Source organism: Python bivittatus, unplaced genomic scaffold (genome assembly GCF_059951505.1).
Source record: "Python bivittatus isolate LINGU-HERP-01145 unplaced genomic scaffold, Pbiv_v1 ctg000320_np1212, whole genome shotgun sequence".
Taxonomy (NCBI): Eukaryota; Metazoa; Chordata; class Lepidosauria; order Squamata; family Pythonidae; genus Python; species Python bivittatus.
In genome coordinates, this window is record NW_028277052.1 from 10,909,268 (window position 1) to 10,925,408 (window position 16,141).

The 16,141-nt window shown below is 42.7% G+C and overlaps 1 protein-coding gene and 1 long non-coding RNA gene across 2 annotated transcripts in view; one reads left to right on the forward strand and one right to left on the reverse strand.

Moving 5' to 3' along the window:
* Positions 1-240: 240 nt before the first annotated feature.
* Positions 241-10,858, reverse strand: LOC148216200 (uncharacterized). The gene is made up of 4 exons (XR_015795862.1): positions 10,653-10,858; positions 6,403-6,509; positions 1,865-2,012; positions 241-380 (listed from the first exon to the last, which is right to left on the reverse strand). It is a non-coding gene; the product is annotated as an uncharacterized LOC148216200 (long non-coding RNA).
* A 344-nt stretch (positions 10,859-11,202) lies between these two features.
* The window catches only part of TCF7L1 (transcription factor 7 like 1), a 60,342-nt gene continuing 55,403 nt past the window's right edge, over positions 11,203-16,141 (forward strand). Inside the window, exons 1-3 of the mRNA XM_088139086.1 lie at positions 11,203-11,790; positions 11,928-11,991; positions 14,421-14,551. Coding sequence (XP_087995212.1) covers positions 11,548-11,790; positions 11,928-11,991; positions 14,421-14,551 — 438 coding nt within the window. The 5' untranslated portion in view covers positions 11,203-11,547. The remainder of the gene's footprint in view (positions 11,791-11,927; positions 11,992-14,420; positions 14,552-16,141) is intronic.

Consider the following 16,141-nt stretch of genomic DNA (forward strand, 5'->3'; position numbering starts at 1 on the left):
AACAGCTTCTCTAGCTAGTCAAATACATTGGGAGTGGGATTCTGAGGCTGTTTTCTTTGAAGAACTCAACCAGGTCCAAGGAGACTCCCATGTCTGTCATGACAGTGATATTATTAGACCTCTAATTCTTGCTCTGTACAGCTAGGATTTAGCATTCTTGTTTCCTTCCTTCTCCTTTGATCAAGGAACAGTGTAGGATCCAGCGCTTGCTGGAACAAGAGAACACATAAAATACCTTAGCAACAGGAATGGACTCTCTTTCCACATAGTCTATCAAGTAGGATGGCCACATGTTCTACTTTACAGAGGATAGTCCTCCCATTTGAAGGCATTCTGTTTGAAGGAAGTCTAGCCCAAATCAGGATCAAATTTAAGTAACCCTAAAGAGGACAGATAAATTTGGTGTTAGAGAAAACTCCCGAGAATACGATGGATGGCTGTCCCAGAAAACAAGCAAATGGATCACTAAACAAATCAACCCAGAGTTCTCACTCAAGGCACAAATGACCAGACTCAAATTATCCTATTTTGGACATACTATGCAAAGACTTAACTCTCTGGAGAAAGCTCTAATGCTGGGAAAGGTGGAAGAAAAGAGGATGACCAACAGCAAGGTGGATGGACTCAGCAGTGATGGGTGCACTGTTGGAAGACCTGAAGGACCAGGTTAGGGACAAACTGTTATGAAGAAAAATCTATCTATGTGGTTGCTAAAGTTGATACTGATTTGATGGCACATAATCAAAGAGGAAAGCAGGGTCAGCAGTTAGCACCTAAATAGCACAGTGAGCCTGTGTTATCATTCATTAGGTTATAATCTTCCCCATTTTGATGGGATGTGTTTCATTTCTACTTAAATTACAAATATGATTAATATTCTTCTGTATATACACTAGCATATATAAATTTTAGGCAGATCTTTTTGGGAGGGATGAATAAGAGGTTCCCCTACTATCATGAAGCTGAGGTCTTGTTCACACTAGACTATTTCATGGTTTGCTAAATTGCATGGAATAAACCACAAGTGACTGGTTTCATACATGATGCCATGAACCATGGTTTACAAACTGCAATGGCTAGGGTTTCACTGTGTTCACATGGCACACTGAACTCCTAAACTAACCAACCACATTTTATCCTAGTGTATTGTGTGAACCATGCTTGCATGATACATTTATGTTTCATTAGATCACATGAACCCAGAAAAATTGGTTCAGTAAACCATGGAGATGTTAACCATGTCTGTGTCATGTAAACAAAGCCAATAAATATATTGTATGAACACTGCCAGCAACAAGTTTCACACTTTGCACTAAGCAAGATGATTGCTTCAGTCAGACTGCAGTCACATTCACACAACATGGCCGACAGACTTATCTACCTCTGTGGAATCAACACATCTCCATGCACTGGTTGCATGTGAGCTGTAATGGCTTGGTCAGTCATCCTGGTGGCCATATTTAGGTTTCTCAGCTGTTGCAAAAAATTCCAGTGAGCCAGTGCCACCAGACACAGTGTCCCCACCCATTTGTGCTTACTTTTTACCCCTCTGTGTTGCAGGTATACATGAAGCTTGAAATGGTTATGGTGACACAGCTTTAAATACCATTTCTGTGGAGCTTCTCCAGAATTTTGTCTCAATCACTTTAGGATGAGGAGTGGGTGGGAGGAATTAGCTTAATCCCAAACCAACCATTATGGAATTAAGTGAGTCATTTAACAGGATTTTCTCTTCCAAAAACATTTAACCCAAGCCTGGCCATGATCCAGGTAAGCATTTAAATACACTCGAATTTTGCTACAATAGGCTCCATTCTTAACTATGGGTCATCCTTAAACCAGACGTTCTTAACCAGGGGACTACCTGTATGTTGTGTGAACAGGGTCTATGGCTTCTTTTTCTCCCCTTCTCTTCTATTTTTTTCTGCAGGTGTGCAATGTTGGTAGAGGTAAATTCCATCCCATTCATGATTTTGAATTGCATTTAGTTCAAGAATTTTTTTAAAATGTGGCTGAAGAAATAGAAAAAAACAGAAAAAAGTTTACAAATCAGGTTTACATTTCTCAAATACATGAGGCCACTGACCACAAGTGGAAGGTTACTCTGGGGTGTTCAAGATGCCTAGAATTAACTTCTCCTTTGATTTCCTATTTTCAAACTTTAAAAAAATTAAGCCCAGCACATGCATTATGTAACTGTAGCACTGCTCAAGCAAATATGACCAATGCTTTTTGTAACTGCTACATATCAAATAAAAAGTGTCATAGTCCCAAATCTACTAAGCCTCATCCACAGTCAGTAGGTTGTTGGTGACAACTAATGTATGTCTCTATAATTTCTATGGAATCCTAGTGCAAGCATTTTTGGATCTAAACCAACCTTTCATGTTGCACACTTTTTTACATGTGGTGCACTCTACCTTGCTATGGCCATGCCTCTTGCACATCCTTTCCCATTCTGGCACCTGTACTCCCAGAATTCTCTACCAGTGAAGTCAGCAATGCCAATCCATTTGCAAGGTGCCAAGTTGGGGAAGGTTCTCTAGCCTGAGTTGCAGCAAGCATAACCGGAGATTGAGAAAAATCAGGAAACCGAGTGAATCTTGGCCTGCTCCCCATGTCCAAAGAACTGGTATCACAACTTAGCCACCCCATCTCAATCCACAAATAAGTGGGCTGCAAAAATCTACACCACTAGATGGCAGCAAAGAGATACAGAAAACTCTCAACTTTTCCGCCACCTAATGGTTGTTCATATTTTGTAGTCCAGATCTGGTTCCCTAGCCTAAGGAATTGTAGGAACCCAGTCAATAGTGGTTGATTAAATTAATGATGGTTGCTTAAGGAAATAGTGACTTGGCATGATGTGTGAAACCTCTTTAAAAATGGGTAGCGTAGACTCATCCCAAAACTGTTGGTTGAATAAGTAGGAACGATTGATAATTTATCAATACAGGAGTGATAAATTAAGAAATTATGCCATTGTAATTTGCCAACAGTGTGCAAATCAAGCCCTTGGAAAAGATCACAGAGAAATTTATGTATGCTGATAATGTTCATAAACAGAATTGAGATAGCTGCAAGGCCACTGAAGAAAAGAGGGTAGTTACATCAAGTTCCTCTATGAAGATTTACACAATCACCACACCATTTGTTTGCAAGAAGCATGTGTCAGGAGCAGGTTAATCCCACACCAATATTCCAGATGTGGCTAACCCTTTTGTTCCTAGCCTGACCCAGGGATAGCTGCTTACAGCCTTGTTATCCATGCTGAGCTGTCAGTGGCTGAGCTGTTAGGGTAGTCAGTGTAGGCCTGGATGGATGGATGGATGGATGGATGGATGGATGGATGGATGGATGGATGGATAGATATGGTAATCTTCCTCAGTCAGGTCCTCTCTCCAGACTGCAATTTCCAGAGCCTGTGCTGGCTGGAAATTCAGGAAGTCCCCATCCAGCTCTTCTAGAGTTCATCAGAAGGATGGCAACCTGTGTCATAAGGCTTTGCTTGTTTCATGACATAGAAAGACAAGAATTAAGCCAGGCTGGCTGAGAATTGTGCAGTAGCATTCACATAACTTCCCAGGTTTTGTTTGTCTGAGTCTTAGGGTACAAACCCAGTTTTATAACTATAGTTTATGGCTTAGAGTATTCTGCAAATCCACCCAATAGTAGCATATTCAATAGACCATAGTTAAGCATAATATGGCTTAGTGGGTTGTATGAACACACTCTGTATGCTAGAAGGGCATCAAGGGAGGAAAGTCAGCATACAAGGAGAACAGAATCTTTCCACCAGGGTGCAGCGGTGTTTGTGTGAACATAGGTGTAGCCTATATCAGTAGCCTATAGACCCAGCAGCTATCCCTAGGTCAGGCTAGAAACAAAAGGGTTAGCCACATCTGGAATATTGGTGTGGGATTTTATTCTCGTTTTAGAATTTGTATTGCAATGGCTGGCTGGGGAATTCTGGGAGTTGAAGTCCGCATATCTTAAACTTGCTAAGGTTGAGGAACACTGGCCTATATGACTCAAATGAGCTGCACTGGGAAAAAAAAGCATTAGGACTATTGAAATACTCTATGATTACTGAAGGAACATTACACTATTTATTCAATAATGATTATAAAATCTATAAAGCAGTAAAACTGCCTGGGCCAGAACAGCATATCCAATGTCATATAAAAAATATTCATGGAGCCTTTGGCAAAATCATCTCATCTCCATACCCTGCTAAACCAAACATATATAATTCTGTATATAATTATTCAGAAGTAAGTTTCACTGATTTCTCAGATTAATCGCTATCGAATTGTAGCCAAGCCTGAGTTTACATATCAAGTTGCATCATAGTACAGTTCATTTAGGGTTGGCTTAGTGTGACATGTAAACCCTGTTCATGGTTTGCAAACCATGGCGTATGGCTTAGTGTGATCATGAACCCAGATATCTGTGTTTTATTCAACCATGGCTAAAACAAACCATAGCTTAACTCGACGTGAAAGAAGCCAGCCATTGCAATACAAATTCTAAAACAAGAATAAAAATTCTCATTTGCACTGCCTTAATTTTTTCTCCATTTTTCTCTCTGTTGTCTCCCATATGCTGAACAATAGAAGTACAGACCTGTTAACTTATATTTTGTAAAGTGTCAACATATATGACAACATATGACAATATATCAATAGCTATCTTTCCTCAAATTCTTACACTCCACAGTGTGAGTTGCTGATTTTTACTATTGTCAGTCCTATTACCTAATAATATTTAGGTTATTTTAGCTCCTGCTTTCATTACATAGTTTAGCTCTTTATTTTCTCTTGTATGTTACTCATTTTTACATTTATTTTGCAGTTTTTGTACGTATATTCCATTGTTCCTCATGTTGGCTTTATGTGGATATTTCAGATTTTTTCATTTTTGAAAGTTGTTCTGATTTAAAAATGACCAGTCAATCTTAAAGGAAATCAACCCTAATTGCTCATTGGAAGGATTGATAATGAAGCTCAAGCTCAGATACTTTGGCCACCTAATGCAAAGAGATGCTGGGAAAGATGGCAGGCAAAAGAAGGGGACGGCAGAGGATGAGATGGTTAGATAGCATCACTGAAGCAATGAGCATGAAACTGAGCAAACTCAGGGAGGCAGTGAAGGACAGGAAGGCCTGGCACGATGTGGTTCATGGGGTCACGAAGAGTCGGACACGACTTAACGACTGAACAACAAATACAATACCTAGGGGATTGTCATAAACATAAATGATAAAAATAAATAAGTACATCCTAAGTTTTTCTCTCAGAGTAAAAACACACAACCATTTAAGATCTAATCTGTGGCCTTTGTTTTCAGGGCAGTGAATGTGTGGTCTGAAACTCCTTTCATCAGAGTATCTATCATTTTCATTCTACGTTTATTCAGGGCAAAAGTGGTTAGGATCCCATATAAATCATGTGCATGCTCTAGAATATAAAGGAAGGTTTTAATGATGGGTGCTTTGTTTCATTTTAGCTTATGTTGTATAAACCCAGCCGTTGTGGCTTGTAAATGTTGGTTCATGGCCTAAAGTCATAAGTGATTCCTGCCTTATGGCTTACTTTAACCATGGTAAAAACATGATGAAGCATGAGCCCAATCAGTGACAGGTATGCAAAGATTCCTTTAGGAGACTAGAATGGAATTGCTTGAAAATAGAGTTTAAAAAACATTGCCAAGTATATCAATTCCTCCAAAATTTTCCTATTTCCAGCCTGGGGAGGGATGTTTGAAAAGCTTGGTTGGAAAAGTCAAGATAATAGCCACAACAGCACAGTCAAAGCTTTTTTTTTTTTTAATGTATGTTGCACATAAAACATCTTGACAGTTTTAATTATACCCTGCAGATACCCCTACACAAGGGGAAGTCCTCATACCCCCAGGATGGCATTTCTACAAATGGCAAGGATACTGTTGGGTGTCTGTGTAGAAGTATATGCCAAAAAAGTCAAGTCAATCATCTGTGACTGTGCACCCGAAGCCCCTTTCTCATGTGCATCTTGTACGACACACATTAAAAAAAAAGGAGGGGGTGACTTGGATCATACAGTCACAGCCACCATCTTGACTTTTTTGACTCACCCCTGCTAACTACAACAATCCACAACATGAGGGCCTTCTTCTAGCGCTAGATATGCAGATGTTTGCACCCTCTGAACCCTAAAAAAAGGTAAAACATGTCACACCATGTACATATGAGCCACAAGATATTATATTTGGTGGTAATTCTTCCTAGTTCAATTAGATTCTTTCAAGAGATTAATTAAGACATCAGGTAAGAACAAGTCAGCTTGTTCCAGGTCTTGGGCACCACAGCTTGGGCACCGCAGCATGCAATATGTTAGCTGGGAACGCAATGCAACTTCTTACTTCTTTTGGTTAGAAGGCTGTTTCAGTTTTCCTTGGACACTGGGCTGGGATTTTATACCTGGCCAAAACACCAATAAATCTTGTTGGTGAACCTCAATGTATTTTGACTGTGAAAAGTTAAAAAAAAAAGAAGAAAAAGTAAATATGTAACATCCTGTTGACACTCCAAGGTAAGCCTGTGACAAAGTATTAAAATATTCCTAATGCCATCTGGAGATCTAAGTATATATACACATTTCATTTAACAGAGCGCTGGGCACAAAAGAGGCTACTTTTCCTATGAAGTGGCTCAGGGAATCCCTGTGAAATGAGCAGTGAGTGCAAGGATGTGCAACAGCTTTCCCTAATCTTTTATTTGCTTGATATATTTAGGCTAAAATTTCCATTAACTACAGTCCCTGTGGACGATTGTCTAGTGAAACTGGAGGGCGCTTGGTGCAGAGAATGAAGGACCGGGCTCTAAAATTATACCAACTTCAAGCTATAGTTAATTTTAAAAACCTTCGAAGACTTTAGCGAAAGTCCCTTTGCATTTTCTGTCCTGGCTGATAGGACCTCTGAAACTGGCAAAGAATCTGTTTCACTGTATTGTCGAAGGCTTTCACGGCTGGAATACGATGGCTGGTGTGGGTCTTCCAGGCTGTGTGGCCGTGTTCTGGAAGTTTTGTTTCCTCTGGCATCTTCAGAGAGGAGCACAGACAGGAGCAGTTCTCTCTGTGCCCAGGATGATGTGACCCTTTTGTGGGTATTTATAGAGATCTGAAGGGGGGGGGATTGGGGGTGTGTGGTGGGGGTGTTTGGGGGTGTGGGGTTTGGGTTAACAAGTAGCTGCTTGTTTTGGTGTCAGAATATGTGTGTATCTTCCTGGGGATTAGGCAGGGTTTTTTCTTCTATTGAGTTGTTAACGAGTGGCTGCTGGGGGTGATTAGTATGTTCATTGTGTGAACTGTTCACACGTCCTGGTGGTTGAGCTGAGTTCGTTGACCTTTTGCAGGCTGTATTTTTCAGGATTGGTAGCCAGGTTTTGTTGATTTTTAGACTCTCCTCTTTTTTTATTGAAGCTGTGCTGGTGTTTGTGAATCTCAATGGCTTCCCGGTATAGCCTGGTATAGTGGCTGTTGGTGTTGTCCAGTATCTCTGTGTTTTCAAATAGGATGGACACAAAATCGCCAGATGCTGGCGAAATGTTAGGAAACAAAACTTCCAGAACACGGCCACACACCACACCAGCCAATCTGTTTCACTACCACCTTCCCCAGCTCAGTTTGGGATCATTCTGCCCTTTTGGATCCAACCCACTGCAGTAAAAATGTTCTAAGTAAAAACAGAAACCCCACTATCTCAGAGGGCAGGGGAGGCCCAAGCCAATTTCCCACACCTGGGACTGTTTGTTGTCACAAAAACTAAAAGTGATGACATCAAAAAATTTTTTGAAAAATTAAAAATAAAGCACCAGAGACAGAGGGAGAGAAGAGAGAATTAGCAAAGCTTGAGAGCGAGACCAAATCGGCCTCTTGCTCTTCCACTGCTCCCCCTGACAAGTTTCAGTTTCCATCGTCTAAACTCATAGTATCTCAAGTTTATTATATCCAAACACATGCAATAAACATGTACAGATCAATACTACAATCCTTAAAATACTCAGGACTTTTTACTGGAACCAAACATTTCTCAAGCTGTAAGTTTTCAAGTCTGAAGTCATACCCTGTGTTCGTATCCATTTTCTAAACCAGTGTTTCTCAACCTTGGCAACTTTAAGATGTGTGGACTTCAACTCCCAGAATTCTGGGAGTTGAAGTCCACACATCTTAAAGTTGCTAAGGTTGAGAAACACTGCTCTAAACCTTCCCCCCTCCTTTTGGGAAGTTGTTCATAATAACTTTAATCAGAAAGTTTTTTTCCTGATTTGCCCCCAGTTCAGTTTAGGTAGAAATAGTGCTCAGCTGTTCCAAGTCCCATAGACATGCTGTCCACCTCCTTCAGTTATTGCCCCTTTCAGGGTGCACCCTCTTTTTCCTTATGAATATCATCCCTATTGTCTTCTTCTGGGCAGAGATGCATACCCCAAGACCCCAGGGCCATACACAGCTTTCCTTAAGTCTTGGGAGCAACTCTCAGAACTCCAAGACGTACTCCCTAGTTGTAATTTTTAAGGGGAGGGGAAGGGAAAATATTACATATATGAGAATTTCATTTCAGAATATTTAATTTTTTAAAATTTAAATCAAATCAATTTTTCACTTCTGTCTTGGCTTTCTTTGTCCTGGCCATGCTCACTTTGACATGTTTTTCAGAAGCTAAGTGAAGGTCCTGATCTGAAAAAGTAGTATGCTTCTGTTAAAAGTCCCATCTGCAAGGGCTACTTGAGAAGAGAGAACTGCAAATGTAGGGTGGTGCCATCGCAGGGTCTCTCAGAAAAGGCAAGGAACATGGAGCAGCATTAATTACACCAAATCAAATTACTTCTCCTTGGAAAATACTGTAATATCCCTATACTGAAATAGTAGGAATCACACACCTCATAGCAGTAGTTAACACTGCCAGAAAATGGCCCAAGCGATGTTTGTAAAATGAGTACTGAGTACACACAGTCCCATTTTTAGTGCCCTGCGCTTCATATTTTATCCAAGATTTCAGACTCATCACATTGTGCCAACTTTGTGCCAACTCAGAGCAGATGCCATCTTGGAGCGATTCATCCAGATGTTAGTTACAGGTGCCATGAATTGGTTTGACTCTTGTATCGCCACATGCTGGGCATTTTGTCCTGGCTATACAGTAAGAACAACTCATGGCATTCCCAAAGATGTTCCAGTCATCTCTTGGATCTTGTCCCTCCACCTTATCAGTTTTCTTCCCCTTTTTCTACTTCTCTCAATCTTGTCAAACATAATCTTTTTTTCTCCTCTGCGGTATATTCCACTTGTATCACGTACTCGGAATTGGTGAACTTCAGTTTACTGAAGATCACTTCAAGGGAGAACAGTCAGCCTTTCTTTGGTTCAGGACTAACTGAATCCAAATTTATATCCTGAGGGAATCTTATCCTTTTTCCCCCCTATTCTTTCCCAGGGTCCAGGTTTCAGAGTGTACTACCACTGGAAAGACCTTTGCTTTATTTCTCCCTTGTCATTATAATGCCCTTATCTTTCATGATCTTGTCTCTCCCATACCCTAACCATCTTTATCTATTCTGGAGCCCACAAATATAAAGTTATTTATCACCTTTGATAAGAAATCTAAGGAAAAGCAGCTGGGCTAAAGAGAGGATTAAAAATGGTGGGAGGTGGGTAGGTAAATGATTTCACTGTGTGTGTTCTTGTTTAAGTGTTTTTTTTTCTCTCAATACCTTGTGCTAACACAACCAGAGGCAAGAAATGTCAGGGTGAAATTACTGGAACTGGAGGCTAATATAGTAATAGCCAGGCCGTGAAAGATACCCAATTTATTGCCAAAAAAGAATGTCTCCATTCCGTCCCAAGGTAGGAAAGCCTTATCCAATTTGGTGCCATCCAAATACATTGAGCTTCAACACTTGTAATTCACAGAACATGGGACGTAAATCAGATTTGAGAATAAATGCCATCAAAAAAATCAAAAATAGCTGGCACCGAAGCTTTTAGGCTGGGGAGCGGCACAACAAATTGTATGCATCTACTGCAATTCTTCTTTATTAGCATCACTCCTTCCATTCTCATGGCTGTGTCACTTGGCAAAACTCTGGTCTATCTTGCCTTTCAAGAAATTGTTCGGGGCATTGTTTGAAAATCTGGTGAGAGCATTAACATTCTTGTGGAAATTAAATTTCTAAGAAAAAAATGTATCCATGTAAATACCACACATAATGTGCATGTGTGTGGGGGGGATTCTTTTTCACTCACTGCTCTTGTAAGTGTTGTCTAATTAGTAACATGTTGGAGAATGTGTTTGGGAGTTTAGCTGCTTTGCAAAACGCGGGGTAATGGCTGCAATGCCGAGCGTGCTGGACGCTTGGCATTTAAGCTCCCGCTGAATTCAACAGGATTTCGCTTTGATTAAACACTCGTATAATCATGGCTGTCAAGCAGCTATTTCACGCGCGGCGGTAAATATCTAGAGAAGACCTTTCAGATAAGACACGCCGTGCAAACTTCGGCATGCTTGCTCCGAAGCAAACCCCTACGAATTCCACAGGACGGACGGACGGACGGGCTCCCCAGATCAGAAGGAAACACGCTTAGGATGCCCCCCGCTTGACTTCTCAAAGTTACCTTGCACAGGATCGGGCTGCAAATACCCTTCCTTACGACATCCATTGAAATGCAAAGCCGCCCGCAAAGATTTAGCAATCCGCGATGGGGGGGGAGCGAGAGGCGGCTCCCTCGGGGTGCCTTGGTTTTATTTGGCCAGGCGGGCACCGAGCCTTTGCAACGAGGTCCGCCTCCCCCCCCCTTGTTTGTTTCCAGCGATCCCTTGTTTTTGCACCCTTCCTTTTCAGGAAAAAAGAAAAAAAGAGCGAGTCCGGGAGTAAGACTCGCTCCATAACGGCCTCCCCCCGCTTCAAAATTACAATAAAAGTGGGAAGCGAGGGGAAAGTGCGCGCCTCTGGGAAATGCGGGAGGGGATGCCCTGCGCGGGGGGGGCGTGGCACTGGGGGGGTCCCCGGGAGAAGGGGTGGGGGCGGCGGGGGGTGGGGAGCGGAAGGGGGTGTTCTGGCGGGGGGCGTTCCTCCTCCCCCTGCCTCCCTCCCTCCCCTCCCCCGCTCGCCCGGGGTGTCAATTTGCAGCGGGAGCTCCTCCCCCTCCTCCTCCTCCTTCCCGGCCCCTCGCTCGCATTCTCGATCCGCCCCGGGTGGGCTGAGCAGGGACCCCTCCGGCCGCTGGAGCGACCTCCGCCCGGGCTGCCGCCGCCGCCGCGCCTTCCCCTTCCCCGTCCGGGGGCGCCGCCGCGCCTTTTCCCGCCTCCCCGCGCTCCTCGACGCCTCAGGAGGGGAAGCTCCGTGGCGCCTCCGCTGCTGCTCCCGCCGCGGCGCCCCCGCCTCCCTTCCTGCGAGTGTCAAAACTTTGTCGGGGCGGCGGCGGCGGGACGGGGCTGAGGCGGGAGGCCGGGCTGAGGCAGGCGGGGTGCGCGGAGCGGCCCCCCGCCGCACCGGGACCCCGCCGCACTATGCCTCAGCTGCAGCCCGCCGGCGGCGGCGGCGGAGCAGGCGGTAGCGGGGCCGGCGGCGGCGGCAGCAGCGACGACCTGGGCGCCCCGGACGAGCTCATCCCCTTCCAGGACGAGGGCGACGAGCAGGACAAGGGCGCCGGGGGGCGCGGCTCCGCTCACGGCGACTTGGACGAGCTCAAGTCCTCGCTCGTCCACGAGTCCGAGAACCGCAGCGGCAGCGCCTCCGGGTCCGACTCTGAGGTAAACGGGAGGAGGGCGGCGGCGGCGGCGAGAGGCCCGCGCGGGGCGGCGGGGAGGGGGCGGAAATGGGGGTGGGATTCGCCGGGGGCGCTTTTGGCCGCGTCGTCTCAATCCCCTTCCTTTGTGTCTCCCCCCAGGCGGAGAGGCCGCCTCAGCCGCCGCGGGAAAGTTTCCAGAAGCCGCGGGACTCTGCAGCCGAAGGTAGCGATGGAGCCGTCCTGCGAAGTGCGGGGATCGGGCGGGGAGGTGGGCGGGCGGCGGCGACCTGCGCTTCTCGCCCAGCGGCGGCGACTCCTCGGTTCTCTTCCCTTCACTTTCTGGGACGAGGAGGAGCTTCCCTGGGCCGGCCCTCCCCGTCTCCTCTGGGGCTGGCTTCCCCCCGTTGGGCCCTGATCCCGGCCCGGGAGGCCGACCCTCTGCTCTAGAAAGCGGCGGCAAGTTCGTCCGGGCTGCCTGGGAAGTCCCGCCGCTGACCCTTCCTGACGGGCCTTTCTGAAAAGTGCGCAGGCATGGGTGTTTCCTCGGCCATCCCGTGCATGCTTCCTCGGCAGCCAGTCAAAGCGTGGAATCCTAATCCGGATTTGGAGCCCCGCGCGGTGCCCCCAAGTAAAGTTCCCAAGTAAAGTTCGCCGTCTTTGCAAAAACGCTGCTTAGCTGGACCGCGGGGGGCTCTCCTCCCAGTTTCCTTGGTTTCGCGCAAAATATGGAATCACAAAGTAATCCCACCAGACTAAAAGGTGGCTGGCTGGTTTTTGCTCTGAAACAGACACTTTTTGGAATGGAATTTATCACCTGGGTAAGTGGGTTTAAAGTTGCAGCCGAATCACGGTGAAACATGCAAATTGATGTGCCCATGACTCTGCTCTTTAGATTCTTTGAATATCAAGGGATTCTGCTCTTTAGATATCTTGAAGATCAAGGTGCAACTGTCCTGCTCAGACATTAGCATTAATTTTACAGCACACCTCTCTTGTCCCGTTGAAGTTGTAAGATTACTTTTGAGTAAACAGAGCAACTGGTGACATATGGCTCTTTAAAAAATAATACTTTTTGAATGTATGATGGTAAATTTATCTGTGTTTTCTCTAACAAGATACAGCATTTTACTTCTGAATAAAGAAGTTTAGAATCAATGAGAGGAATGGTGTAATGTTGTGCATGTTTTTGCAGAAATGTTCCATTAAGTTCACATGAATGTATAGAATTGCTGCTTAACATGGGAATAAGTCCCTTTGGCTTATTTATTTCAAAGTCAATGGTAGGCTTTAGCTGAATAAAAAAAACTACATCACAGAACTTTTGAGTGGAGAAGTCAGAATTCACCTACTACTATCAAGAATTTCTAATTGTTCATATACTTAAAAAGTAATGATCTACACATTCCTTAAAGGTTCATTCCAAAGCATACTTTTTTTTTATTTGAAACATTGAAATTAAGATTTATTTCTGAATAAACACAGATTGCTCTATAAAGTTTAAAGTCTAATGTGAAGTGTTTACTCAAAAATAATGCTTGTTTGGTTCAGTGAGAATTGTTTCCTGATACTAAGTTTAAAACTAACTTAAAATTAGACGGATTCTGCCTTACATTGTTTTTTGTACATTTTGGGGGATAACATCTCTTATCATTCCCCATGTTAATAGTATAAGTGAAGTAAAGGTTATAATTAATTTTATTATTTGTGTATTTGAATATTTGGCTGCAGATAGTCTTGATAAATCAACCAATGGTACTTGGGTATGAGTCCAGGCTTTAAGACATTGCATAAATCTATAGCTCATTGAATGAAATGTGACAGATCTGCATATGATTCCTCAAATTTTGTCCCAAAGACAAAAACTTTGGGAGATTTGCAACTCTGCAGTTGTATTAATTAATGGCCCACATGGGGGAAAAATAGATAGATAAAAGCTGATTACTTGACAATACATATTTACCATAGCAAGTCTGCAGTTATGTAACATAGGGGCTTAAGATTATGACCTAAAGGAATGAGGATCTGTGGTTTTCTAAGTGTTATTGCACTACTCTGAACATTGACCAACCAATCCTGGACTGGTAGAGGCATTAAGTTTCTGGTGGGTTCACACCACACACTGAGCCATTTTTAAAATTTTTGACTTAACATGTGTGAATCTTGCCAGTTGTGATTTTTTTGGAGTAAATTATGGTTAAGCAAATTATGGTTTGACATTTTGTATGGAAAACTAACTGGAGGACAACAGGTGTCTCACTTTGACTTAAAGCATTTGAATGGAACCTGTGATGTGTGCGTGTAAATATAACTAAATTATGAGATAAAGGTTGGACTTTTGATTAGTTGCATGCTTTAATTAGAAGCAATTTCTGTTGTTTCAAATTAATTTATTTTAAGGCATGGGTACTAGATGACAAAATGGGGTAGATACAAGCCATAACAGTTTCATCTTGCGTAGCACTTTTTGCTGTTAATTTTTCTCTGCCCTGTAATCCTAGCTAGTTTTTCTTGAATTCTGATCTTGTAGAATTCTTGGAGGTAGAATTCTAACTTTTGTAATCCATACATTTCAAACTTAAGTTGGTTGTTTGCTATTTGTCAGAGGGTTTTACTCTCTGAATATTTATAGTTAATATCTTCCTTCTTCCCTAGTAATTAGAAGACAGCAAGATGGAGGCTTTTTTAAAGGAACTCCTTATCCAAGTTATCCTTTCTTGATGATCCCAGAGCTGGGAAGCCCTTACCTTCCTACTGGAGCCTTGTCTCCAAGTGGTGCTCGAACAGTAAGTACTTTGTTTTGCCATATGTGTGATTAAAATTTTAATGAAGGGGAATTCCAGTTAGATGGAGTGGTTTTATATGCCCTTTTGCCCCACTGAAGGGTTCTGTTTTACATTTGATATCTCAGTATCATAAGGAGTCAATTTTTACAGTTTGAAGGGTTAGAAATAGAACCCTTTTAGATAAGAGTTAGGTAAGATAGGCAATCTCTTCTATACTTTACTGCCAAATTTTCAGCTTAATGGTTTACAACATTGAAAATATTTCACCATATTGGATATATTGAAGATCAATTTCATTTTCATAGGATTTTGTCTTGTTTTGGGCCACTTATTCTACAGTTCAGAACAAAATGTGTTGGCCATATCTACTGAAAATTGATTGGTTCAGTAAATGTAAGACTTCTATCATCTTTCTTCATATTTTCAGTGAATTGTTTATTTATTTTGGAAACAATGCTTCAAGACTTTCTATAATGCAAAGTGGAATAAAATATATTTAATAAAATAATTTTTGAATAGAATTCTGGTTAGAGAAGAAGTTGGTGTGTCTTCATCTGTAGTTTAGACAACAGGGTTGGATCTAAGAGAAGCTACTTCTGCTATTGATGAAATGAAGAATTACAGCATAATATTTTTAATAACCACTTAGGAGCTTGTTGTATACAAGGAAAGGTAGAGGTAGATCTGCACTAATATAGTGAAGATAAAAGGGAACTTACTTTATCAGTTATCAAACACATGTTACTCTGTACCATTTTCAACTGCTTTTCATAGAAACTTGGAGGAGGGCCTATTCTGTCCTGGCACTTGCCCTCTGGAATACCATGCCTCCAGAGATCAGATTGGCCCTGTCCCTGTTGGCCTTCCGTAAGGCCCTGAAGACGTGGCTCTGTGCTTGAGCCTGGAGCTCTGGGTGTGGGATGAAGCCTGTTTCTTGGTTATGTTGAGTGTTGACTTGTGGCTTTGTAATTTTTTTTTTCCTGGCTGGTTTGGGTTTTATATTTTTTATATATGTTTTTATTTTTAATATTGTGAGAGGCCCGGAGTCATGTATGTGAGATAGGCTGTCGTGTAAAACCACCAAATAAATTAAACTCTTGTTTTCCTTGAACCTTAGTTAGGGCTATATGGGTTGCAAAAATCTGGACAACCATTAGATAGCAGCACAGAGGATTCTTTGCCCAAGTTTTTGTAGCCCTAGCTTATATTTGCTCCCAAGGACAGCCTGCTCAATGTTATTGCTTCTTCACATTGTCCTTTAACGCAAAACTTCTGTTGAGTGTCTTTGGAAATGTAGTTTCTGTTCCTAGAGATTTGCAAGTCTGTATTAAATGTGTATACTATTTACAACAAACCTCAGAATTTTCTGTAATATATGAATACATTGGGGATTCTCTGCTATAATGGTTCTGAATGATTGGACTACAACTCCTGTATTCCATTGGCTCTGTTGGCTGTGGTTGATGGAATTGTAGTATAATTAATGACACCTGGAAGCCAGGACAGAGAAAGTCTGCTTAAAAGATTGGCCTATGGCAAGTGATTGGCTAGGAAATTGATCCTAGGTTGTGGTAGATAGCTTGATGAAAT